The sequence below is a fragment of the Lithobates pipiens genome, unplaced genomic scaffold, assembly GCF_037356315.1.
Source record: "Lithobates pipiens isolate NorthernLeopardFrog02 unplaced genomic scaffold, aLitPip1_a1.2 Scaffold_13, whole genome shotgun sequence".
Taxonomy (NCBI): domain Eukaryota; kingdom Metazoa; phylum Chordata; class Amphibia; order Anura; family Ranidae; genus Lithobates; species Lithobates pipiens.
The window spans coordinates 259,445,821-259,473,290 of NW_027507718.1; the positions used below are offsets into that span (position 1 = coordinate 259,445,821).

General features: G+C 41.3%; 1 protein-coding gene across 1 annotated transcript in view; it reads left to right on the plus strand.

Moving 5' to 3' along the window:
* Positions 1-27,470, plus strand: part of GRID2 (glutamate ionotropic receptor delta type subunit 2) — a 1,483,303-nt gene that overhangs the window by 1,350,590 nt on the left and 105,243 nt on the right. The window contains exon 14 of the mRNA XM_077476559.1: positions 21,855-22,021. Within this exon, the coding sequence (XP_077332685.1) occupies positions 21,855-22,021 (167 nt within the window). The remainder of the gene's footprint in view (positions 1-21,854; positions 22,022-27,470) is intronic.

The window sequence follows — 27,470 nt, forward strand, 5'->3', positions numbered from 1 at the left end:
CCGACCGATTCACAAACGAAAACACAGCTTTCTCCCATTCAGAGTGAAATGAACTGACACGTTCGTGGAATACCCACACTGAATCGGTATATAGCAGTATTCACAATTCCTCAGACCATGTGGATAGAAAGACAGGCCATAGTGCTCTCCATAGAAAAACGTTTTAATGATGAATATACATAAAAAACACACTTACAATAACGAAGCTTCATACGATCTTTAAAATGATCAATGACCGCGGGTGACGTCACATGATCTCCGTCCGTACGTTACGTCCCTATGGGCGGGACTTCATCAGCAGACACGGAAACTACGTGACACCCGATATATGAATAGACAATACGGGGTTCCTATAGTGCGCTTACGGTGAGCACGACGTGACGGACAGCCTCTCCATGTTTACGAAAGTTACCAAGGTAACAACACATCTTGTCGTGTAGTATGAATCTACACGATAACAGGCAAAGACCTCAGGGAAGCCCTTGTGAATTTAAACAAACGTTACCATGGTAACGGCTCATCCCATCATGCCTATCCGCACTATGCAAATGAGCACAGCAACGAGCGGAATATAAAAAAGGAATCATATAAATATTTGCAAACATCGCCGTTGCCACAATGAATCCCTTCCCCTTATGTATATAATGTAATCAAATAAATAAAAACTGCTTAATGGGTACCAATACAAAAGAACCCCATTATTAAACACATTTTTAAATTGCAAAGCATGAACTTTTTTATCCAAACTTGAGTTTACAAAGTCCACCTCCTACAAAATGCAAATAAAGATGTGTTTCGAACTTAATATTCAAAAACAATTAAGAATATTAAAATGTGTATAATACACATATATCAACGTGACATCACCTGCAGCCAATAAATTAAATAGTACTAAAAATACAATAAAAAGTAAACAATAAAATCATCGATCAGTAATAAAACAGTTAATATCAAAATCGACATTCAATCCACCAGGCATTAATACATTGGTCTCATGTATCCAGTAAGATTCCCTACGACTTAACTGGCGTATGAAATTACCCCCCCTCCAATGTTTTGTGACCCTCTCAATCCCCCAAAACTTTAGGCCTTTAGGGTTTTGCTGATGGAATTGTTTAAAGTGTCGGGACACATTGTGGGTTTTCAGACCTTTTTTAATATTATCTACATGTTCTGCTAAACGCCAATTTTACCATTGGTGGTGGTCCCCCCCTTGGCACTAAGGCCGCGTACACACGGGCGGACTGTTCGCCCAACTTTGTCCGCTGAACAGTGTTTGGGCGGACAGTCCGCTCGTGTGTGGGCTTTCAGCGGACAGTTTCAGCGGACAGTTGGACGGACAAGGTTTTTCGGAATTTCCGAAAAACTGTCCGCTGAAACCTTGTTTGAGCGAACAGTCCGCCCGTGTGTAGGCTTGTTCGTCAAACAAAGTTGCGCGCATGCTCAGAAAGGATTTTCACGCCGAAAGCTATAATGCAGTGTATAGGACGTCGTATTTTTCGTCCCGTCGTACGTGCCGTTCACGTCATCGCGCACGGTTTCAGCAAACTGTTCGTCCGTCGTGTGTGGCCATGTCCGTCCATGCTAAGTTTGAGCGGACTGTTTGCCGAAACTGTTGGACGGACAAAGTTGGGCGAACAGTCCGCGCGTGTGTACGCGGCCTAAGTCACTTTATGCATGAACTGACTGTATACCACTGAAGATTCCTCACGTGGACTTTTTGACTCAAAAGCTATCTTTGGACTTTTTATTAATTTTAATATGTTAGTAATCATTTTATTTTAGTTAGAGCGCTGTACCATCTGTTTGATATATTGTATTTTGGGATTTGGTAATTGATCCTTGGTGTTCAGCAGCTTTTCGTAAAGGGGTTGTACTGCGCTGATTTTTTCTGTATTTATATTTTGACTGTTAATTATCTTTAAATCTAGCAGCAGTTATGGATGTTTTTCAATATATTGAGAAACGGGAAGTTAAAATAAGTGAAGTGTTCTCTCGGGGTCTTATAGCTGAACCTATCAATGATATGTCCCAGGCATTTAAGAAACTGGGACATATATTTGAAAAAAAGATAAAAACTTGGTGGGATATTACGTCATTCAAACAATATCTGTCAGCTAAACTCATACCCAGACGCTTGAGGTGGGACGTACCACCCAATGATGGTCTGATTGATGAAAGCTCAATGATAGAATGGAGTAATTTCTTCCTTGAAAAGGGTTTTGAGTTATTGGAGTTTCTTCTATTGCGTAAGCAAAGGAAGATGGATGTTTTGGACTCTCAAATTAAAGAAATCACCAAAAATTTGGAGTCTCACAAGGAGAGTGAGGAGTTTATTAAATTGTCTGCTGAACTTAAGAATAAACTTATCAAATGGGATTTAGAGATCCAAAATAAGAAAAAGAAAAAATTTGTGAGAGATCTTGATGACTTTGGAGGGGGTGACATTTTTAAGTGGCAAGCAGCCTCTAATTCAGCTACTAACATTAGTCAGAACCCCACAGGTGAGACTAATAAAAACACAGAGAAAGGCCCTCTGAGTGTAGAGCCTATCCATACATATGCTTCACCCCAGCAATTTAGTCAGTTTCCAACACAGGGGAACAATTATGCTCAGGGAAATGGTAGGAGGGGTAAAAACAAACGAGGAAGAGGTAGAGGAGAGAATCGGCAATCATGGCCTATGAGGGATAATCATTATCCCCCCTCTCCTCATTATATAAATCAATCTAATGATTGGAGGACGAATAACCAGTATGGGGAGGGAGGAAGTCAGCAGAGAGGAGGGAGACCTTATTTTCCCCCAGAAAGACCAATACCCACCTATAATAAATATGCACCATTAGCTAACCAGGCACCTTATGGAGGAGGGGATTTTCACAGGAGGCAGGAGCAAGTTCCACCAGTATACAGACCCAATGTTGGGGAATGGTGGAGACAACCTCCTCCTCACACCCCACCCAGTGTGGGTCCTCTCAGGAAACGAAAAGAAAGAGAGGAAAACGAGGGGATAGGCGACTACAAAAGGCCAAAACCCCAATAGGTATGGGGATCTATAACCTGAGTGGTATTGCATTAAACACTGATGAAATAAAAGTATTAGACAGAGGCTTGAAATTTGCACCCGTAAAAAATTTAAACAAATTCCAGACATATGTGAGTCTTCAGAAATATGTTAGGACCTTGAATATAAAAAAATATTTTTTGTCTAATTCACGTGTAGGCCCCACACAGGGTGGGGGTGACCATTCTAATTTACGTAATAAGTCCATTTTTAACCCTCCTAATGTGGAGAATAAATATATGGAAGTATTTAAAAATATGGTCACAAAAGATCTGGAAGAATTAAGGGTTAAGAAAATTATGGATCCCCAATATATCAAGCGAGGTATGAAGTCTCTAGAAGCACGCAAAGAGATTGCCATAAGGCCCGCAGATAAGGGAGGGGGGGTTTGGTAATTTTAAGTAAGGAGTATTACCAAAGGGAGATGTCCCGACTACTAAATGATGAGGATACGTACAAAATCCTAAATAGAGACCCAATGTTAATGTATAAAGATGAACTGCATTCCATTGTAGAAGATGGAAAAGACCAAAGGATCTTATCCAAAAAGGAAGCAGCATATCTAGACCCTTTGTTTTGTAGAACCCCTATAATATATTTTCTCCCTAAGATCCATAAAGACAGTACCAATCCCCCAGGGAGGCCTATAGTGAACGGTATTGATTCTGTATCTGCTAGATTGGGTCAATATATTGACTTTTTTCTTCAGCCTTTAGTGGTGAATACTCCGGCATACCTAAAAGATACTAAACATATTATACAAATTTTAGAAGAATTGGGATGTTCCCCTTCCAGTATCTTGGTGACAGCTGATGTAGGCTCCCTATACACCATCATAGGTCATGATGACGCTATGACCTCAGTTGAGTGGGCCTTGTCATCATCAGCATTGTCGGGTAGACATCAGGAATTTTTGCTGACTTGTTTAAACTTTTGCCTGAGCCGAAATTATTTTTGGTATGGCAAGGAGTTTTATTTACAGACCAGAGGGGTTGCGATGGGAGCTCGTTTTGCTCCCAGTGTGGCCAACTTATTTATGGCCCACTGGGAGGAAGAAGCAGTTTTTAAACATCGCCCCCCAGAACTGGTGTGCTACCGTAGATTTATAGATGATCTTATTTTGATTTGGGATGGTACTAGATCGTCACTCGATATTTTTATTCAATCATTGGATTCCAATGATAGGAATATTTCGCTCACATGGAATGTGAGTCAAGATCATATAGTCTTTTTGGATCTGGAGATCAACAAAGATTTGGGTAACTTCAGGTTGGTTAACTATTTTAAACCTACTGATCGTAACGCTTATATTCCCCTGGGGAGTTGTCATCACCAATCTTGGTTGTGCAACATCCCCAGGGGACAATTCATTAGGTTACATCGTAATTGTACGAGGAGTGAGGATTACATATCTCAATCCAATGTGTTGATCTCCAGATTTGAACAAAAGGGATATGATCGGTCGGTCTTGAAGGCAGAATTTGAAAAGGTCAAACAGATTGATAGGACTACTTTAGTCTCCAGTCAACCTAGGGAGACTAATAATAGTGAGCAAAATTTTAGAATGATTTTAGATTACAATGTTCAACACAAAAAATTTGAAAAGATAGTGTCTAAACATTGGTCCATTTTAAAGCAGGACAAAATTTTGGGACCCGTACTACCTACTCGTCCACAGTTTATTTATAAAAAAGCTCCCTCTCTGAGGGACCGTCTTGCTCCCAGCGTTCTTAACCCCCCTATTCCATCAGAGAACCGATTGTTCTCCTTTTTGGGGGGGTTTTATGCTTGTGGGCGGTGCAAGCCGTGTAAGCATTCTAAAGTCAACATTAAGAAACGGAAGAAGTTTCTGGCCTCTGCAACTAATAGGGAATACGATATTCGGCAATTGATTACATGTGACACGATCGGAGTGGTTTACATGTTAGAGTGCGAATGTGAGTTACAATATATAGGACGCACTTCTAGACCTTTACATGTGTGTTTAGCAGAACATGTAGATAATATTAAAAAAGGTCTGAAAACCCACAATGTGTCCCGACACTTTAAACAATTCCATCAGCAAAACCCTAAAGGCCTAAAGTTTTGGGGGATTGAGAGGGTCACAAAACATTGGAGGGGGGGTAATTTCATACGCCAGTTAAGTCGTAGGGAATCTTACTGGATACATGAGACCAATGTATTAATGCCTGGTGGATTGAATGTCGATTTTGATATTAACTGTTTTATTACTGATCGATGATTTTATTGTTTACTTTTTATTGTATTTTTAGTACTATTTAATTTATTGGCTGCAGGTGATGTCACGTTGATATATGTGTATTATACACATTTTAATATTCTTAATTGTTTTTGAATATTAAGTTCGAAACACATCTTTATTTGCATTTTGTAGGAGGTGGACTTTGTAAACTCAAGTTTGGATAAAAAAGTTCATGCTTTGCAATTTAAAAATGTGTTTAATAATGGGGTTCTTTTGTATTGGTACCCATTAAGCAGTTTTTATTTATTTGATTACATTATATACATAAGGGGAAGGGATTCATTGTGGCAACGGCGATGTTTGCAAATATTTATATGATTCCTTTTTTATATTCCGCTCGTTGCTGTGCTCATTTGCATAGTGCGGATAGGCATGATGGGATGAGCCGTTACCATGGTAACGTTTGTTTAAATTCACAAGGGCTTCCCTGAGGTCTTTACCTGTTATCGTGTAGATTCGTACTACACGACAGGATGTGTTGTTACCTTGGTAACTTTCGTAAACATGGAGAGGCTGTCCGTCACGTCGTGCTCACCGTAAGCGCACTATAGGAACCCCGTATTGTCTATTCATATATCGGGTGTCACGTAGTTTCCGTGTCCGCTGATGAAGTCCCGCCCATAGGGACGTAACGTACGGATGGAGATCACGTGACGTCAACCGCGGTCATTGATCATTTTAAAGATCGTATGAAGCTTCGTTATTGTAAGTGTGTTTTTTATGTATATTCATCATTAAAACGTTTTTCTATGGAGAGCACTATGGCCTGTCTTTCTATCCACATGGTCTGAGGAATTGTGAATACTGCTATATACCGATCCAGTGTGGGTATTCCACGAACGTGTCAGTTCATTTCACTCTGAATGGGAGAAAGCTGTGTTTTCGTTTGTGAATCGGTCGGATATTGTCGGAGAGGAGTACAGCGATTGGATGAGTTGATATTTAAGTGCATACGACCCTCTGTAATTTAAAGGGTCCATACGATGAGGTGAGCAGCCAATTTTACCATTGGTGGTGGTCCCCCCCTTGGCACTAAGTCACTTTATGCATGAACTGACTGTATACCACTGAAGATTCCTCACGTGGACTTTTTGACTCAAAAGCTATCTTTGGACTTTTTATTAATTTTAATATGTTAGTAATCATTTTATTTTAGTTAGAGCGCTGTACCATCTGTTTGATATATTGTATTTTGGGATTTGGTAATTGATCCTTGGTGTTCAGCAGCTTTTCGTAAAGGGGTTGTACTGCGCTGATTTTTTCTGTATTTATATTTGGGATGTAGTACCTGCACGAACAGAGCCGTTGCTCCAAATTTTACATCTATGTACTCCACATGCCCATCCCTGAGCTTACACTGTCTGCGTTTTTTATAGTTTTGCATACCTTCAGTTTTTACCATTTCACAAAAAGGTGCAACTTAAGATGTACAAATATTGGTTATTTATTAACTCAATACAGTTTTAACTTTTATATTTACTGGAATTTAGCAGGAATTTTGTACATTTTGCCATGTATGAATTCACTAGTAGGGATGAGCTTCGTGTTCGAGTCGAACATACGTTCGACTCGAACATCGGCTGTTCGCCCGTTCGGCAAATTCCGAACGTTATGGACCGTTCGCGCCAAATTTGTGTGGCGCTCACGGCCCACAATGCACTGCGTCATCGCAGTACATTGCTGGCTCATGATTGGCCAAGCATGCACTGTGACCCCGCATGCTTGGCCAATCACAGCGCCAGCAGCGAGGAGAGCCATGATTGGCCACAGGCAGGATGCCTGTGGCCAATCATAGCTCAGGCTGTGTAGTACCCGCCCAACACTATATAAGGCCGCCAGCGCGGCGGCCTAGTGTAGTGTGTTGGTGTCTCAAGCAGTTAGTGGGTGTTCTGTGTACCTTCAACACAGTACACACCGATCGTTATCGGCCGATTTTCGATCTTGCTTTTCTGTAGTGGTTGTTGTCTGTGTGCCCTGACCGCAGTATACACCGCTATATTCACCTCACCTATATAGCTAGTGATCTCTCTTTTATAATAGAGCTTTCAGTCAGTAGTGTTAGGAGCTTGTGCGTGCTGTCTGCGTGCTCTGTACCCAGTACACACCGCTATATCCACCTACATAGCTCTTCTCTATTTGAGCCCACTTGCCATCTGCAGGAGTTATTGGAAGTTGTGTGTGCCTCCAGCACAGCACAGTATATATCTGTATATACCCCTTTATCTCTGGTGTTCTATAATAAAGGCATCTGCAGGAGTTAGTGGGTTTTTTGTGCCTCCAGCACAATATACACCTGTATCTACCGTTTATTGCTGTTCTCTAATAGAGCCATCTGCAGGGCTTAGTGGGTGTTGTGTGACTCCATTACAGTATACCCCTTTATCTCTGGTGTTCTATAATAAAGGCATCTGCAGGAGTTAGTGGGTGTTGTGTGCCTCCAGCACAATATACACTACCCAACTGCTGTTTTACCCAACTCCCTTCAGGCCATTACCATGTCTGGAAGGCCAGCAAGGAGAGGCAGACAGGCGCGAGCCGATAAAAGAGGGCAAGCAGGCTCTGTGTCTAGAGACAACAGTGCTGGTCGTGGACGCGGTGCATTGTCATCAGCACGTGGCCATGGGACACGCTTGTCCTTCTTTTCGGCAGCTGGACATGTTGAACCGCAACATGCCAACGACTTGGTAGAGTGGATGACCAAGCCCTCTTCATCCTCCTCATCCTCTCTCACCCAGTCTTAGGGTACTAGCAAAGCAGCTGCCAACGCATCGTCTTCCCTCCTCTCAATGTCATCATCAGTGACTCCTTCCCTAGACCCACCACGTCCTCCTGAGGAGTCTCCTGAACTCTTTGAGCACAGTGTTGGGCACATGCTCCAGGAGGATGCCCAGTGTTTTGTAGGCTCTGATGATGACACTCAGCTAGAGGAAGGCAGTAGTGTGAGTGCAGAGAGAGGGGATGCTCAAGAAGGACAGCAATCTGGCAGTCATGTTCCACAAGCTGCAGCATACTGCCAGGTTTGCTACAGCGATGAAGAGGGAGGGGATGATGAGGGCACTGACTCCACGTGGGTGCCTGGTAGGAGAGAGGAGGAGGCACATGTCCAACGAGGCAGGATGCCCTCCGGGGGCCAGCTTAGGGGCAGCACACCGACAGAATCACACCGCAGAGCTCCGCCTGTGCAGGGCGCTGCCTCTGCGCGTTATTCTAAAAGTTCTTTGGTGTGGGCCTTTTTTGAGACGAGTGCATCAGAACGCACTGCTGCTATTTGCAACATATGTCTCAAGCGTATCTCGTGTGGCCAAAACATCAGCCGCTTGGGCACCACATGCTTGACCAGACATATGTTGACCTGCCATGCAGCTCATTTTCAAGCGTACCTCAAAGACCCACACCAAAGAACAAAGCGGACCTCTCCTTGCTCCTCAACAGCTGGCATCTCCAACCCCACTAGACCTTCAGTCCTCTCTGAAACCTGCTCTGAGAGGAATGAAGGTGTAGAATTAGGTGTGTCACAGCCAAGTGCTTCCGGGCACTCTGCTAGCAGTACACCCACGTCCGATTATAGCAGGCAAATGTCCCTGCCCCAGCTGCTGGACCGGCGAAAGAAGTTCACTCCCAGCCATCCACATGCCCAGCGGTTGAATGCTAGCTTAGCTAAATTGCTAGCACTTCAACTGCTGCCTTTTCAGTTGGTAGACTCGGCCCCCTTCCGTGAGTTTGTACAATGTGCGGTTCCTCAGTGGCAGGTCCCCAAACGCCACTTTTTCTCACGGAAGGCGATTCCGGCTCTCTACCGGCATGTGGAAGGCAATGTCCTTGCCTCGCTGGACAGGGCGGTCAGCGGTAAGGTGCATATTACCGCTGACTCATGGTCCAGCAGGCATGGACAGGGACGTTACCTGTCTTTCAAGGCCCATTGGGTCACTCTTCTGGGAGCTGGGAAGGATGCAGGACAAGGTGCAGTAGTGTTGGAGCAGTACTGAAGCAGGCCAGGAAAGTCTGTGTGCATTTCTGCTGATCATTTAATGCCTGTGCTCGGCTGGCTGAGCTCCAAAAGGAGTTGAACCTGCCCAAGAACCGCCTTATATGTGACATGCCCACCAGGTGGAACTCAACGTTGGCCATGCTGCAGCGGCTGCACACGCAGCAGAGGGCCATCAATGAGTACCTGTGCGACTACGGCACCAGGACAGGGTCAGGGGAGCTCGGTTTTTTCTCACCACGCCAATGGGGCATGATCAGGGATGCATGCACTGTCCTGTCACCGTTTGAGGAGGCCACAAGGATGGTGAGCAGTGACAGTGCATGCATCAGTGACACTGTACCTCTTGTCCACCTCTTGGAGCATACGCTGCGTGGAATAATGGACAGGGCACTTGAGGCAGAACAGAGGCAGGAAGAGGAGGACTTCCTTGCCTCTCAAGGCCCCCTTTATCCAGACAGTGTTCCTGCTGTGCCACCCATCACACAGGAAGAGGATGAGGAGGAGGAAGAGAAGGAGGAGGATGATTGTGTCAGCATGGAGGTGGAGGCTGGCACTCAGCATCAGCAGCAGCAGCAGCAGCAGCAGCAGCAGCAGCAGTCTTGTAGGGATGATTTACAGTCCCAAGAAACACGTGGACTTGTACGTGGCTGGGAGGAGGTAGCTGCGGATCATGTTGCCCTTAGTGACCCCGAGGAATCCGGACCAAATGCCTCAGCTAACCTACGCTGCATGGCCTCCCTGATCCTGCAAAGCCTGCGGAAGGATCCTCGTATTCTTCGGATCAAGGAGAGGGACCATTACTGGCTGGCCACTCTCCTTGATCCACGGTACAAGGGTAAGGTTGCCGACCTTATCTTGCCATCGCAGAGGGAGCAGAGGATGAGACATCTCCAGGAGGCCTTGCAGAAAGGTCTGTGCAACGCATTCCCAGAGACTGGGAGGTTACAAACTCCTGGTCCTGGACAACGTGTTGCTGAGGCATCGGTCAGAAGGAGCGGTGGAGAAGGTGGCCATCTGACTGATGCTTTCAGACAATTTTTTAGTCCGCAGCCCCAAGATATGATCGGTTCCAGCAACCATCGCCAGCGTCTGATTTACATGGTGCAGGAATACCTAGGGGCAAGGTCAGACTTGGACACCTTTCCCACCGAAAATCCTCTGGCTTACTGGATCTTGAGGATGGATCACTGGCCAGAGCTTGCACAGTATGCAATTGAGCTACTGGCCTGTCCTGCATCCAGCGTTCTTTCGGAACGCACCTTCAGTGCTGCTGGTGGCTTTGTTACCGATCACAGGGTGTACCTGTCCACCGAATCAGTTGATCGACTGACCTTCATCAAGATGAATCAGTCTTGGATCACCCACAGCTACCAAGCACCTGAAGCTGATGTAACCGAATAATTTTTTTTGAAATATCACATCCCTTCAAGACTACCTATGCTGAGTGACTGTCCTGTTATGTTGATTGTCTATCCTCTTCCTCCTCCGCTGATATGTTGGAAGAACATTTCTGGCTCTGGGTGATGCCATCAGCCCAATTTTTCTGCCCCTGTTTAACAGGGGCAGAAAATTACAATTTTTGATGCAATGCTTTGCAGCAGGACTAATTCCTGCAATAAAACTAGAGTATATGGAAGAGGTTGCAGTGTGGTGGCACCAGCACCAGTGCCTAAGGCCCAATTTTTCTGCCCCTGTTTAACAGGGGCGTTTAATTAAAATTTTTGATGCAATGCTTTGCAGCAGGGCTAATTCCTGCAATAAAACTAGAGTATATGGAAGAGGTTGCAGTGTGGTGGCACCAGCACCAGTGCCTAAGGCCCAATTTTTCTGCCCCTGTTTAACAGGGACTAGTAATTACAATTCTTGATATAATATTTCACAGGAGGGCCCGTTCTTGTGCCCACCCACAGTAACTGTGAGGACTTATAGTGTTGTGGCACCAGCACCACAACCACCAAAGGTCAATTTTTCTACCACTGTTCAACAATGGCATGTAATTACAATTCTTGATATAATCGTTCACAGCAGGGCGCTCCAGCGCCCACCAAGAGTCACTTTGAGAGCTTACAATGTTGTGGCAAAACCAACACTTTGTTCCAGCATTTCTGCAGAGCATATAGGGCAGGCCCCTACTTTCAAACATCCAACTTACAAACATCTCCTACTTGCAAACGGAAGGAGACAACAGCAAGTGAGATGAAAAAAGATGGACGACAAAACAAATTATACAGGGGTGATAACCCTTCCCTATGTTTTCCAAAAAGCTTAAAAATAGTTTTTTTGACTGGAGCTACACTTTAAAAATGTACCAGTTGAAAAAAAAAAAAGTCTTGTTTGCACCACCTGTATACTGCTGTTCTGAGTATATAGGGCCTGGGGGCCACACGCATTTCCTTTTTTTAATATGGGTACTGGGTTCCCCTTAATATGCGTACAAGACCCAAAGGGGCTGGTAATAGGCAGGGAGGGCTACCCATGCCATTTTTCTCAATGATTTTCAACCATATTGCAGGAACCAGATATAAAATTAAAACCGCAAGCAGTTTTAAATGGTGTTATTTCCGTTTAATGTCATTTTGTGCAGGGACTGTTCTAAACATGGGAAACACGTGGCACTTCACAGGCATACTACAGACACCCCCAGGCACCATATTTAAAGGAATATTTCACTTTTTTTTTCACTTTAATCGTCATTAAAATCAGTGCTCCCGCCAAAACGGCCATTTTTAAAACATTTTATGCATTGACCCATGTCCCCTGGGGCAGGAGCCAGGTCCCCAAACCCTTTTTAGGACAGTATCTTGCATATTAGCCGTTAAAATTAGCACTTTTAATTTCGAACGTTCGAGTCCCATAGACTTCAATGGGGTTCTAACGTTCGTACGAATTTGGGGTCCGTTCGAAAGTTCTGGTGCGAACCGAACCGGGGGATGTTCGGCTCATCCCTATTCACTAGCAATGCTGTTAGTGTATTTTTAGCAAGAATATGGCTTTGGTAAACAATTTAAAGCTGAAAGCTGTAAGTGAAAAATGAAAACCTCTTTTTTGTTTTGAGAAATTTTTGTTAGATTTTCACCATTTTGCTAAAAGGCGCAATTTAAAATTTACAAATATTTGTTATTTATGAACTCCATACAGGTTAAGATTTTTTATTTAGTAGGGATTTAGCAGGACTTTTGTAAAATTACCTGTGTTTTTATCATGCATTTTCACAGTTACCACGGGGTCTAAAAAATCAGTAGCACTTTTTATTCTAGAGGTCCTATGCTTTCAGAAAATATATGGTGGTGGTGGGGGGGGGGGGTTCTTTCACAAATTCTGAAAGCTGTAAGGGAAAAATTAAAACCTTCAGATTTTTTTGAGAAAATTGGATATTTACATTTTTGCGTACGTTTGATTTTCACTATTTTGCTAAAAGGTACAATGTAAAAAAAATTAATTTTTGTTATTTACTAACTCCATACAGGTTAAGCTTTTATATTTAGTAGGGATTTAGCAGGAATTTTGTAAAATTAGCTGTGTTTTTATCTGCTAATAATGGTTTTAGTGTATTTTTAGTACATTGGTTTGAGAAACATTTGCGCAACTACTGCGGGGTCTAAAAAATCAGTAGCACTTTCTTTTTTTTATTCTATTGATCAAGTGCTTTCAGAAAATATATGGTTTGAGGGGGTCTTTCACAAATTCTGAAAGCTACAAGTGAAAAATAAAAAAGCAAAGGAAAAATAGTAAAAATGGTCTGGCCACCTGAGTGTACAAAATGGAGCACAAGGCCTGGCGGCAGCGAAAGGGTTAATGCATGGAATGCATTAGGGTGAAAAACCTTGAGGCATTACAACCACTTTAAGGTAGGCTGAAATGCATGTGCAATAGAAAAGTTTCATTTATAGCGAATGATTGTGCTGAGTATTGTTTGAGAGTGTCTGTTAGGCCGCGTACACACGGGCGGACTGTTCGCCCAACTTTGTCCGCTGAACAGTGTTTCAGCGGACAGTCCGCTCGTGTGTGGGCTTCAGCGGACAGTTTCAGCGGACAGTCTGACGAACAAAGTTTTTCGGAAATCCCGTAAAACTGTCCGCTGAAACTTGGTTTGAGCGGACAGTCCGCTCGTGTGTAGGCTTGTTCGTCAAACTAAGTCTCGCGCATGCTCAGAAAGAATTTACACGCCGAAGGTTGAATTGCAGTGTATAGGACGTCATTTTTCTAGTCCCGTCGTACGTGCCGTTCATGTCATCGCGCACGGTTTCAGCGGACTGTTCGTTCATCGTGTGTAGTCAAGTCCGCTCATGCAAATTTTGAGCGGACTGTTTGTCAAACTGTTTGACGAACAAAGTTGGGCGAACAGTCCGCCCGTGTGTACGCGGCCTTAGGCCGCGTACACACGGGCGGACTGTTCGCCCCAAATTTGTTCGTCAAACAGTTTGAGCGGACAGTCCGCTCAAAATTAGCATGGATGGACTTGACCACACACGACGAACGAACAGTCCACTGAAACTTGCGCGATGACGTGAACAGCACGTACGACGGGACGAAAAATACGACGTCCAATACACTGCAATGCAACCTTCGCCGTGTAAATTCTTTCTGAGCATGCGCGAGACTTAGTTTGTCGAACAAGCCTACACACGGGCGGACTGTCCGCTCAAACTAAGTTTCAGCGGACAGTCTTGCGGAAATTCTGAAAAACTTTGTTCGTCAGACTGTCCGCTGAAACTGTCCGCTGAAGCCCACACACGAGCGGACTGTCCGCCGAAACACAAAGTTGGGCGAAACACAAAGTTGGGCGAACAGTCCGCCCGTGTGTACGCGGCCTTAGACTGAGGATTTATGCAACTATGTCTCTTTAAGACCCTCCCACTGTTAGCGCAACCTAACCACACCTAGCACTCAGCACTGTGCACACCAGTTTATTACTGAGGATTGTTTGTTGGTATGGGGCGGTATGAACAATGTAGGTTCAACTTATTCTTTCCACTGCATTCAGAAAACAACCCTACTCACATAAAGTAGTCCAATGGCTTTACGTGTAGTTTATTTTAAAGTTTTAGTTACTACGATCATTTAGATATAATGATTTGCATGGATCACATTTTATTAGGGATTCGTTATTTCACCTTATTTGTGCAAAATAAAAAGGGTGAAGAGTCAGGAAATTTATGCAGACAGGGAAACGGTAACTTTGAAGTTATGGGAGCATAAAAAGCAAAGAAGTGTGACAAATGCAAAGTCATGTAAAACGTTATGTTTTACTTTACAATGTAACTGGCAAGGATGCAGGTTTTCAATGTTTACTGCTTTGATGCATCACACTGTGTTTCTGTTTAGTTTTACCTACTATGTAAATTTCCTTAATAATAGAGGTTGAAGCATTTACTCTAAAATTGATTATGCCGATTTCTGGCATTATGTGTTCCAGGAAATTGCACTTGAAGTGACAAGTAAAGGTCTGACCTTTTCACGGAATTAGCCTGTGCGTTTTCTAGTTAGGTGTAAATGAGGCGTTTTGTTTGTTGTTTTTTTTAGACTATGTAACTAATTTTTGTTTTTAAACTCTTTATATTGCAAAATGTGCAAATACATTATACATATCAAATGTTGTGCAGCATCAATTACAATGAGAATTGCAATAAAAATAAAAAACACAGTAAGAACAGTATATCTCCTAACCATGGAGATCAAGCCAGTCTTAACTAGGCCAGGTATTTTGGTATGTAAAGACAATTGATGCATACGTAGTGTACAGCAATAATAATGAATGCATTAGTAATTTTATAGTTCAAATAACAGCACCACCATAACATATATACTAATAGTTTATACAGTCAAAGCAGAAGAATTCCAAACATCCAAAACCTTGTTGTACTTTTTTGGGCAACCTCTGTGCTCATTTTAATATTTTCTCATAGGGCAGGAGTTGATTAACAGAGTGTATCCAACTTTACACTGAAGGGGGATTGGGCTGGATCCACCTGAGTGCAATAGATTTTCTTGCCATAAAGAGTGTTTCTCTTGTATAGTGGGACCAAAGTTCCTCATCCAGAATACCTAGAAGACAGAACTCTTGTGTTAAGGGCACCGGTATAGACAAAACTGAGGATAAGACCTCTAGGACCCTTTGCTAGTATCTAGTTATTACTGGACATTGCCAGATGACGTGAGAAAAGTCTGCTGTGGGGGCATCACGCCTTGTACAATTTGAGGAAGACATACGGTGCATGGCAAATAACCTAACTGGAGTCAAATAGGACCGGTGTATCATGTACAGTTGAATCAATTTGTTGTTAACTGCTGGGGATACATACAAGTTCTCATCTGATAAACTAGGCATAAGCCCTTGCCATTAAGAGCGAACTTCTAATGAAGTGGTTGTCAAAGTAGCATGTAACAGGTGTGAATATATGTATTAACTGCTCAGGTATATCTGTACAGAGAAGATATAGGTACCAACATCCCAAATAACTATTGAAATCTAGAAAAAGGTGAGAGTGGAGCAAGCAGGATTGTCCTGGTACCGTCACAAGACATTTCAACAATATTGTTTAAAATAAATAAAGTTTATTACATACAATCAACATCAATAAAAAACACTGAGTATTGCATATTGATATCATTTTGAGCGGTCATACTACCTCTGTTGGGGTCCCACTGAGAATAATAGGTGTCTCTAGTCACCATATGAAAATTACAGATCAACCTCTCAACATGTTTTGTAGATTCCCCACTTCTTCAGGAGAGTAAAGTAGGAGAACAGGAGAGCTATACACTGAAAGGAATAATAAAATATATAAGTATACATATGACACATATTAAAGACATCTATAAAGAATGTGGTTGGAAGTTTTATCGGGACACTTTATAGTAGGAATAAAATTCAGGAGGAAAATGTAAATTCTAATGATAGCAGCTCTACCAAACCAAGAGAAAAGTCCTGTGGACCAGCTCCTCTATAACGTTGAGTAATAGCGGTATGTAGTTAGCAGAGGAAAGGTCTGTGAGGGAAGCTGGAAGCTGGATTCCTAAATACGATTCCTAAATACATTATCACATGCTTATCCCACTTAAACAGGAAATTTGGTTGACATTCACGGCAGGTGTCTAATGGTAAAAGTGATGTTAAGGGCATTGGATTTTGTAAAATTGATTTGTAGGTTGGTTAGAGCTTTGAAGGTGTTGAAGTCTTTAAGTAAGTTTGGGATTTTCGTAAGTGGTTCACTAAAGAAAAGCCGGAATGTCGTCTGCAAAAGCGGCTAGTTTGTAAGTGTGTTGGTCTATTTCGATTCCTTTGATATTTGGGTTCACTTGAATGCATCTTAGTAGTGGTTCAAGAGTAAGGACAAAGATCAGTGGGGACAGGGGGCACCCTTGGTTAGTTCCATTAGAGATTGAGAAGGCATCTGATAGATGGCCATTTACGCAGACTCTGGCTGTGGGATTAGAGTAGAGTGTGAGCATAAAATTTAGCATTTGGTATGGAAGACCAATGGACTTTAATGCTTCCATCACGTAGTCCCAAGCCACTCTATTGAATGCCTTCTCTGCATTGAGGGAAAGAAGAAACCCCTGTCAGTGATTGTATGTGAGCTAGTAGTGAATGTTAATGGCCTTAAATGTGTTGCTTCCCTTGCTTCCCTACCTGGAATAAAACCCACTCCAACTTGGTCAAGATATACCAGGGGGTGTAGCAAAGGGAGAAGTCTTTATCCTAGCATTTTGGCAAGCCACTTAAGGTCCATGTTCAGTAATGAGATTGGTCTATAGTTGGTGACCAGGAAGGGGTATTTCCCTGGTTTCAGAATTACCGCTATGTGTGCTTTCAGTAAGTCCCGTGGGGGCTCTGACAGTGATGCAAATGATAAAGGAGGGGGTGAGAAGTTTTGCATAGGTCTTATAATATCCCACTGTCAGTCTGTCCAGGCTTGGGCTTTCGGCTCCTTTTCCTGTCAGAGGGCCATCTATATCTGTAGCCAGGGTGTTTAATATTGGGTTGCTTGGCTATTTCAGGTGATGAATTCATTTTACGTCTTGATGCATCTGTCAAGGAGTGTATCATGGAGGCAGCTCGCTTAGCTTGTAGGGATCTAACTAATAATATTCCGGCTTTATTACCATATCCATAGTAAACTTTTTGAGATAGGATATATTTGCATTTAAGTAGTTTGCCAAGAATTTACAGAAGTTCGGTCCTGGTTTTTACGAGGGTATGTAGGATGTGTGCAGCTTTTGTGCATTTATGTGCACGCTCCAACTTTTGCATTTGGGTGGTAAGTTCCAGGATATGTTTCTTTTTCTCCCATTTTCGTTTGGCAGCTGCTGCAATAAGGATGCCCCATATTACACATTTGTGAGCTTCCCATGTAATGACTGGGGAGGTGTCAGTAGATTTGTTTTCCGTGAAGTATTGTTTGATGCAAAGCTTAACCTCTTCTGCAATAGAAAGGTCTATGAGCAGAGATAGGTCTAATCTCCAGCACTGTGGGCGATTGTGTATCTCTGAGAATGAGTAAGTAATGGAAATGGGGTGGTGATCCGATAGGAACATGGGAGCGATGGATGCACTCTTAAGGAAGGGCAGGTTGTTCTGCAAGATAAATAGGTAATCAATCCTGGAGTACCTATTGTGTGGGGCTGAAAAAAAGGTAAAGTCTCTGCCGTTAGGGTTTAATGTACACCAGGAGTTGTGGAGCAACAAGTCTCGTAATTGAGATTTAATGGATCATAGAGCAGCATAGGGGAGAGAGGATATACCGGTAGAGGTGTCTTGGAGAGGTAGAAATCCTGCAATTTAGTGACTGTTTAACAACTTGCTGCAGATGTAGCCTGACAGCTTGAGGCCCCGTTCACACCTGGGCATCTGCAATCACAGGCAGAATCTCATTGATTTTGTCTGCGATTCCAAAAAGCTCTGTAAAACTGCAAATATATCCTTTAAAGGAAACAATAATATAAAAAGCCAAACATTTCAGACCTCAAAACTTTTTTTTCTCCTTTTAGATATACTAGGGAAGGATTAAAATAATTTTCAGTTTTGTTTTGTTTGTTTTTTGACACCTGTGTTTCATATGGGAGATTTCCCTTCACTTTCTATCCTGTATACCCAATATAAAGTGAAAGGATTTCTTTCCAATGTGAGAGAAATCCCCTTTTAGACAGTTGTCACTTGGAGATGTGTGCCAATTGGAGAATTTATCCTCTTTTTTTGTTCTGGTGGCAACTGGATTTACCCTTGCTTTCAGGACAAATGGCATAGTGTCTTTCTAACTAGGACAAGTACACCAACAAAAACAGCTGTTCAGAAATATTTTTTGCTTTTAGTTATACCTTAGACCCAACCCCAAGGTTCCAACCCACAGGACTGGACTGAGTCCAATCTCCCAGCCATACTATAGAAATATTAGAAAGAAACAGAGTGTAATATTTTTTTTTTACAATAAAAGATAATCAAGTCCATTGTTATGTTAATAAACACGTCCTGAAAATATAAACACAATTATAACATATACATATATAATACTGCTATTAGAGAGGACATCCATTATCACAGGAATCTGTGATCCTAAAGGGCCAGTTTCACACCAGAGCACGAGTTCCGCATGCAATTCTTCCACTATGCTGCATCCCATGATACTTCTGTACCATGTAATCTGGTGCATTAAAAACGCACTGCAGTTGTGATCTTCAGCAGGTGTCAATATTAAGTTATTAAATTAATGACACTTCAAACACAGGTCACCCAAGCAGTGTGTTTGTCTGCATTCGATGGCATGGTACAGAAGTATTATGGTATACAGTTGCTGTGATATTTCAAAAGTAGTGCATGTACTACTTTTGGTGCAGTACAGTGCAATTTCAGCCCATTCAAAATGTATGGGCTGAAATTGCACCATGCAGAACTGAATGTGAATTCATAGTGTGAACCGGCCCTAAAATCAAATCATAAATGTGTTATGACTTTTAATTTATAAAATGTAAAAGAAGAATGTTAAATATGTAAAAATAATTAAAGTTTAAATGTGTATGAAATTTGTTTTTTTGTGTTGAGTTGAATGGTTACTACTTATTGGAGGATATTTAGTAAGTCTGTTCCACAGCAAGGGAGGGCTAAACAGAAGCACTGAGATGCATCATGTACCTTGAACATTTCCTGATTATGCATCTGTTTATAGTGAAAATCTGTCCCATCGTCTGTAATAAATCTGTTTTAGAACTTTGCAAATGATACCCCACTGTATTGCACCCTCTATGAACATGATCTCAATAAATCTCTCCCTCCTGAAAACTGGACTGAAATCTTGCAGGTTGTTTCCAAAAGGTACAAGCACTGGGGAATTCCTACAAAATACTTTCTAGCAAACATCTTACTCCAGCAAAAAACGTTATTCCGAATTGCTCAACCTCTTGCTTTAGGGGATACAGAGATAAAGGTGATATGCTGCCAGGTGAATTTGCCCTAAGGTATGCCATTCATGGATAAGAGTATACCTGAATATAAACTTGGTACTTCAAATGAATTTCCACAAGGTCCCATGAGAAGCCCTTCTACACAGACCAATAAATTATATCCCTTGGTGGAGCAGTATTCTCATTACTCATAATTTTATAGTAACCAAGCAAACCATTGTTCACACGTGGAAGTCTCCATCTCTTAGGCCACTTTCACACTGAGGAGCTTCTAAACCGCCAGTAAAAACACTGAGCGCTTTTGAAGAGCTTTTCAGGCGCTTTTGAAGAGCTTTTCAGGCGCTTTTGAAGAGCTTTCCATTCATTTCAATGGAGAGGGGAGTTTTTCACAGCCCTGCCAGCACACTGCCCCAGTGTGAAAGCATTCATTGATTTTAAATGGAAATACGTTTTCGTGAGCTTTTTAGGCGCTGTTTTTAGCGCAAAAGCGCCTGAAAAAGCTCCTCAGTGTGAAAGTGGTCTTAGTGTTGAGGAGGTCAAATCTAGAATCCCAGGCACATTTGTTAAAGAAAAGTTAACTGTTATTCTAGATGACAAGCGTGACAAATTTCTATATGGCAACCTTGTCTGGATTACTTTCCTCCCTCACAACTAACCTTGTGCTTTTTGAGCTTTAATGATCTGGGAAAATGCTTACCTTCATATTCTTTTTTCAGCATTTTATAAGTGGCATCTGTGCCCCCCCCCCCCCTTTCTTCTTCTTTATGTCTGCTTTTTCTCACCTTAATCTCTCTCTACGTAATCCCTTTTTAACTTCCTTATATATATATATATATTTTTTTTTATGAAAATCAAGCTTTTTGTTGACTTTTTCTATTTCATCTCACACTGGTGGTGAAATTAGAGGTACACCTTATAGGCAGACATATTTAGATTCAAAAGGCAAAATCATACAATAAACTGCATTCATATTATAAGTGTTAAACCCTTCCTTGGGCTAATGATTGATACTGACTACTGCATTGAGTCTATGCTGACTGTCTATGTGGTATCTGACTGTGATTTTACATCTACAGTATATTGATTGGTAGATCCTCAAGAGGGCTTATCTGTTACATTATATTATAATATTTATATTTCACGTACACCTGTTATGCCTGTAACTTTTTCCCTCATTGTCAAACTAATTGGTACCAGAACTTTGCAAACTGGCTGTCCAGGGATACATATACACAGGTTTGAAACTGGTCACAGAGACTTTGCTGAAAGAGAATAAACCTGAATTGCAACTAATTTTGTCACTAATTTGCTTAATAATTGTCCCCCATTCTGTTTTATCTCATTGTGGTCAGTAGATCACATGACAAGGTGCTGATTTTTAAGGAAATGTGTCCTTCAACTAATGTACATATACAGTATAAACTTAATGTTACTGACAAAAGTTCTGAACTGTTATAGTATTTTTAAAACCAGTTTTTGATAAAGAAGAGAATGGTTAAGACCTCTGGCTTATTTGTCTGTGTCCATATTGAAGAGACAACGTATAGTAAAAGGAAATCTGTCTAAAGCTGGCTGCACAATTTTCCTTTGGAATTATCAAAACCATATATGGGGTCAGACCTAAACAGTTTAAATTTGTATGCAATCAGACAGGCCATTGCACTACATTATTGAAAGTAAATCCAAAGGGAATTGAATAAGAAAGTTGTATCATGGATAGGCTGTCTAAAATGAGGTGACATTTTTTAAGCAATGGTCACTAGCATGGTTGTCCTTTGTTGCCAGTTTTCCCCTTTTTTTCTTGTTTATGTAAAAGCTGTAGCATTCTGGACTTCCATCTTTTGCCCATGGCAATGGTCAACAGGATAAGTAGAAAGGGTTAAACTCCTCAGCGGGAACAAAAACAGAAATGAAAACCTGACAGGGGCTTGGATGTGTTTTCTGTACACAAAGCAAATCTTGATAACTTTAGTATTTCCTCCTGCCCTCTTCAGAAAACTCAAATTGACATGGTAGCAATAATCAAAAATGAGGTCCTACTAGTATAAATTGGCAAATGCCTATTAACATTTTATTGGACATGTAATGTAGGTTTCTTGACTGTGTAGAATTTTATAACCTCTTCTGTAATCTTTTTACAGGTAAAACATGGAAATTATGCTTTTGTATGGGATGCTGCAGTGCTGGAGCATGTGGCAATTAATGACCAGGACTGTTCCTTCTACACAGTAGGAAATACAATTGCAGACAGGGGCTATGGCATAGCATTGCAACATGGAAGCCCTTACAGAGACATTTTTTCACAAAGGTATGTTTCATATGAAATATGCTAACACTCATTCTACAAAGGGGAAGTTGTGATTTTATTTTTACTTATTGTAGAAAGAAATCTACTAATGACATGTTTTCTTACTTCCCAGTTCATGCTTCCTATGTTACTTTTTCAGTAATGTAACATTTATTGTAATGACATACTGGTAAGTTTTAATACTGTGCATTGTCAATCTCCAATCCAATTAAAAGTTTCAAATTATTCTCTGGTAACGTGTGAAAAATGTCTGACATTTTATTCATTGCAGAGTTCCTTTGCTTATGCAAGTTTGTTCTTTACTGAAATGCTTGTGAGACGGGCTTATAGCTACCTTCCGTAACCTAGATTGCAAACTGAAACACCTACATGTGGTTATAACACATTTGTAATTTCTAGTTAACCATGATAAAAGGAGCTTGTCAATGTCAAATCCTACCACTGTGCTGCCTTCAACAGAATAGTACTATTTTTTGTCACAGTTCACCTGAAGAGAAAATTGTTGCTATACTGGTTAAAATGATGGACCTCGAGAGTCTTGACACTGCTGTCAACCTCATTAGTACCAAAATAAATGAAACACCTACATGGTATTATAATACATTTGTAATTTTAGTTAACCATGATAAAAAGGGCTTGTCAATGTCAATTCCTATTACTGTGCTATCTTCAATAGCATAGTACTATTTTTTGTTACTATTTACCTGAAGAGAACGTTGTTGCTGTACTGGTTGAAGTGATAGTCCTCAGGAGTCTTGACACTGCTCTCAGCCTTATTAGTACCAAAATAAATGTCCACCGGGCCAACAATGATTTGGCATGTTTTACTATTGTTTTGGGCAGGGCTTAACATGCCTGATTGTGGACAGTGCTCGCTAATGCCTGAATGAGCACCGTGGTCATGAAAAGTCTGCATTAAGGTGGTGCTTCAAACTTAGAAGCGAGCATAACTCTTGGCACTATTAACTTTTTGTACCCAACTCACAACAACTTCACACTTGCTTAACTTTACAAGACTTGTTCCACATGGTGCAGAAATTGCAAAGGAATACCACAGAGCCGGAATCACTTTCTTCCAGCCCAGCTTCCACATTACCTCGCTTCCAGTGACACACTTCTCACTGTAGTAAGCACAAACTCTCTTTGCATGTTTCTGAGCTTCTGTACCTTTGTGGATCCTCATCCTCTTCTTTGTGATATACAGTCTAGATCCATAGGGGCTCAGTGCTCCAATATTTTTCCCGTGTATGGGACATCAATAAAGAGGGCTCAGTAACCCCCCCATTACAGATCCGTCATACTTGTTAAGTCACACTATTCTCCTGCCAGCTGGCAGTTATCACACCCAACACTCCTCTGGTTACTTATGGTTACTTATGGCAATCACAGCATAACTTTACCACTTCACCTCTTGTTAACCATTGGTAGCATTAATTTCTTAACTTCTTTTCCCCCCCTCTTTCAAGCGCTGTTCTTTATTACACCTTCCATGCACTTCTTTTCTTAACTTCAGACCAGACACTTTTTAAACTTTTAGAAAATTTACTTAAAAGCTACAGTAATGCGGCGCTAAAAATAGCGCAACTTTACCGCCGACGCCCGCACCGCCGCAGTGTGAAAGGGGCCTTAGGTTAGCGTAGCTTCCTCCCAACGCAAGGGCAACCATTTAAAGATTTGTATATTGTAATCATATCTCGTTGTTTAATGTATCTTCTATAGAGAGAATATGTTTATTGTTTGTAGTCATTCCTCATAACTGAGATCCTCCAGTCCCCTTATTAGCTTTGCTGCCCTTGTCTGGACTCTCTCCTGAGCACATCTTTCCTGAGGGCTGGTGACCAGAACTGAACTGCATACTCAAGATGTGGCCAAACCAATTTTTTTTTCTAAAGTGATAGAATTATAGTTTTATCTCTTGAGTAAATACCCCTCTTAAATGATTCAATACTGGGCACTTTCACCACCTTCCTGCCCAGGCCAATTTTTAGCTTTCAGAGCTGTCACATTTTGAATCACAATTGCACGGTCATACATCGCTGTACCCAAATGAAGTTTTCTTTTTTAATAATTTTCTTCCCACAAATAGAGCTGTTTTGGGGGTATTTAATCACTGTTGTTTTTTTTTTTTTTTTTTGCTAAAAAAATTTAAAAAGTCAGACAATTTTAAAAAAATATGCTTTTCTTAGTTTCTGTCAGTAAATTTTGTGAATAAGTAATTTTTCTCCTTCACTGATGTGCACTGATGAAGCGGCACTAATGGGCACTGATAAGCTACACTGATGGGCACTGATAAGCTACACTGATGGGCACTGATTAGGCGGCACGTATGGGCACTGATGGGCACTGATAGTGGCCCTGATATGCGGCACTGATGAGCACTGATAGGCGGCACTGATGGGCACTGATAAGTGGCACTGGTTGGCACTGATAGGCAGCACAAATAGGTGGCACTGATGGGCACTGATGGATGGCACTGATGGGCATTGATTGGTGTAACTGATGGGCACTGATTGGTGTCTTTGATGGGCACTGCTGATGATCAGTGCCTTGATTACCTGTACAGTCTCTTCTGCGAGGAGATGCCACTGATCGGATATACTTGCCTCGTACTCAGTCAGTGTGAGGTGAGGAGAGACAAAAAAGGGCACTCCTGTATTTACATGTGATCAGCTGTGATTGGACGCATCATCGGCTCTTTACCCAGATCAGGGTCATGCCATATCCTAGGGACATGGCATGGCTGACGCGCTGCCTGCCCCCAAGGGTGCATGAGAGTGGTGACACTGTCATATGAAGTTGCCCCAGAAAGAGAAGGGATCCTGCCCGTCGTCATTTTACTATACGGTGGGCAGGAGGTAGTTAATGCATGCAAATAGTCTGCTGGCCTTGATTCTTACAGCATGACATAGCAGGCTATTGCTGAGTCTGTCATCTACTAGGAACCCCACATAGATCCTTTTCCATTTTTGCTTTCTCCAGAGGCTCATTCCCTAGCAGATAACTCGCATGCATATTTTTAACTCCCAAGTGCATTACTTTACATTTTTAAATATTAAACCACATAGCTGCCCACCCCTCTCCTTTTCCCAGGTCTTCTGTTGCGAAGTTATTGCCCTGCTTAGCTTTGTATCGTAAGCAAACAATGAGGTTGAACTATTCCTAAATCTATATCGACAGAATTGATACCAGGACAGAGTCCTGGGGTACCCCTCTAGACCCTGGGGGAATATGCCATTAATCACTACCCTCTGGACCCACTAAGATTTTACAACTGTTCATCTAGTCCTGATATTTACAATCTGTAGCTCTGCCAGACAGCAACATCAGGTTAGTGGCTTGACTTTAAATTAGGAAAGTCAGCTTGTTTTGGCTTCTTTTTGCTTGTTTCTTGCTTGCCCCAGCCTGTAATTGAACTAGGAAGGAGCAAGAGTAGTCTAATGAAACAGTCTAAAGATCTCATCCCTTAACTGTCTCCTCCAGTCAGTTCTTTGTGAGCACAAAAGCATATATGCTGGCATAATTGCCTTCATCTGGATCAACTGTGGGTATAGGATTATGTATATAGGATTGCATGATTTTCTTTCTGATCTTTCCTTCATTTTATTCGTTTAACTAGATGGACCTGTGTCTTTTTTAACCAACCATGTAACTATGTAGTTAATTTCCTCTATTAGTCTGAGGTATGATGTACTAGTAACTAAAAAGAGCATCCCATAGTAGATTTTTAAGGTATAGTTTTTTTTTTCAAATTTACTGGTGTTTTTGATTTTAGAAAAAAGAGAACGTGTAAGCAATTTCCAACCAACATGTTTTAAAGTGGAAGTAAACCCATGGATTTAAACAGTTAAAAAAAAAAGGCATGCCGGGAATGCTAACTGCATATTGGCTGTGCTCTCGGCCAAACTATCAAACCATCCAATGGCTGGTGTCATAACGAATCACATGTGCAGCACCATAGCAGTTGAAGATTAAACAGAGGCAAAGATGGTAGCTTCCTTGGCTAAAAACGATAGGGGAGGTTACTTCCACTTTAATGTGCAGATTCAAAATTTGGTCTTAAGCATGATTGTCATGCAGTACCGTGGTCAGAATCCTTGCTTACTGAGAAAAATAGTCATACACTGTAAATATCTACAGAATAAAGCAGAAGCAGAATGGATTGGATAGGCAAGGCCGTAGCTATATTTAAAGCATAATTCCATTTAAAAAATGAATAAATAACATGCATAGAGTGCAGTTTAGTTATGTAATATTTTGAGCCCAGGCTGTGTGATTAAGCCTCTGGTGGGGGGAAAGTCCTAACAGCCTTAGTGAGAAGACGTGGGTTGAATTAGGTTTGTGATCATTCAATCCAGAAGACTGAGGACATATAATGATGGAAATAAAATATGGGGGATTTTTCGGTCAGGGCAGTTCTGGATGGGATGTGAGTATATTAAAATACTCTTCTTCCACCAGTCAAGGCTACATTTCACCAACGTTTAATGAGTGATCATCTCTAAAATGTATCATACAATAGTATCTAGAAGCAGGCTTGCACAAGAGTACTTGCTTACTGTTTTATATGGTATTCTGTCAGCAGTAAAGTCTAAAGACCAAATTTTACACTGGTGTTGTATAAAACATGATTATGCTTATTGGTTTGGAAAGGTTAAAATACCAGATGTATAAAGTTTCCTCTAAAGATTCATACTCTGGTCATTACTACATATTTATATTTTGGAGCAAAACGTATACATATACTAAAGTATCATATTTAGCTTTTCAAAAGTTGGCATTAGTTGAAAGAATTATTATAGCTGTACATGCTGCTGAATGACAGATATGTGTATTTAAATTTAAAGTGCATTGTCAATTTTTCATCTACATTTTTGTTGCAGCCAGTATTACATAGACAAGTGGTATATTTAGCACTGACATCTTTCAAACTGGTTGTCAAGTGAGTTTGCTTTGTATAGATTGCTTTACTTTTACAGGTACCATTTTCTCATCAACCTATTTTGTTTCCTCATATATTAATACTTTTTGCATCTATTTGGGAAGCTTCAGATTTTTTATTTTTTTTAAACAGAATTATTGTGAGGGAAATTACATATCAAAATGTGTAATCACTCCATGAATATTACAATTTTGACCTAACAAAGAAAAGCAATGCTTAATTACAAGAATGATGCATGGTAGTTTAGAGCCATTAAAGGCTGACAATATCTAAACAAATGTGTCTAATTCTTGCTGAACTAGAAAGGGTAAGTAGGGCCTGGAACTTTAACTTAAAACCTCTGTTTTTTCCCTTTCTTCTGAAATAATATTGATTTACTGCCATACTCTGTAGCTAGTTCATTAACAACTTTCATGTACATGTATGAAGACCAGACTTACAATGTTGTGGGAACCTTCAAACAGTGTTGTTATGGTTTTGTTACGCTTTAAACTCAGGCTTTCCAATAAA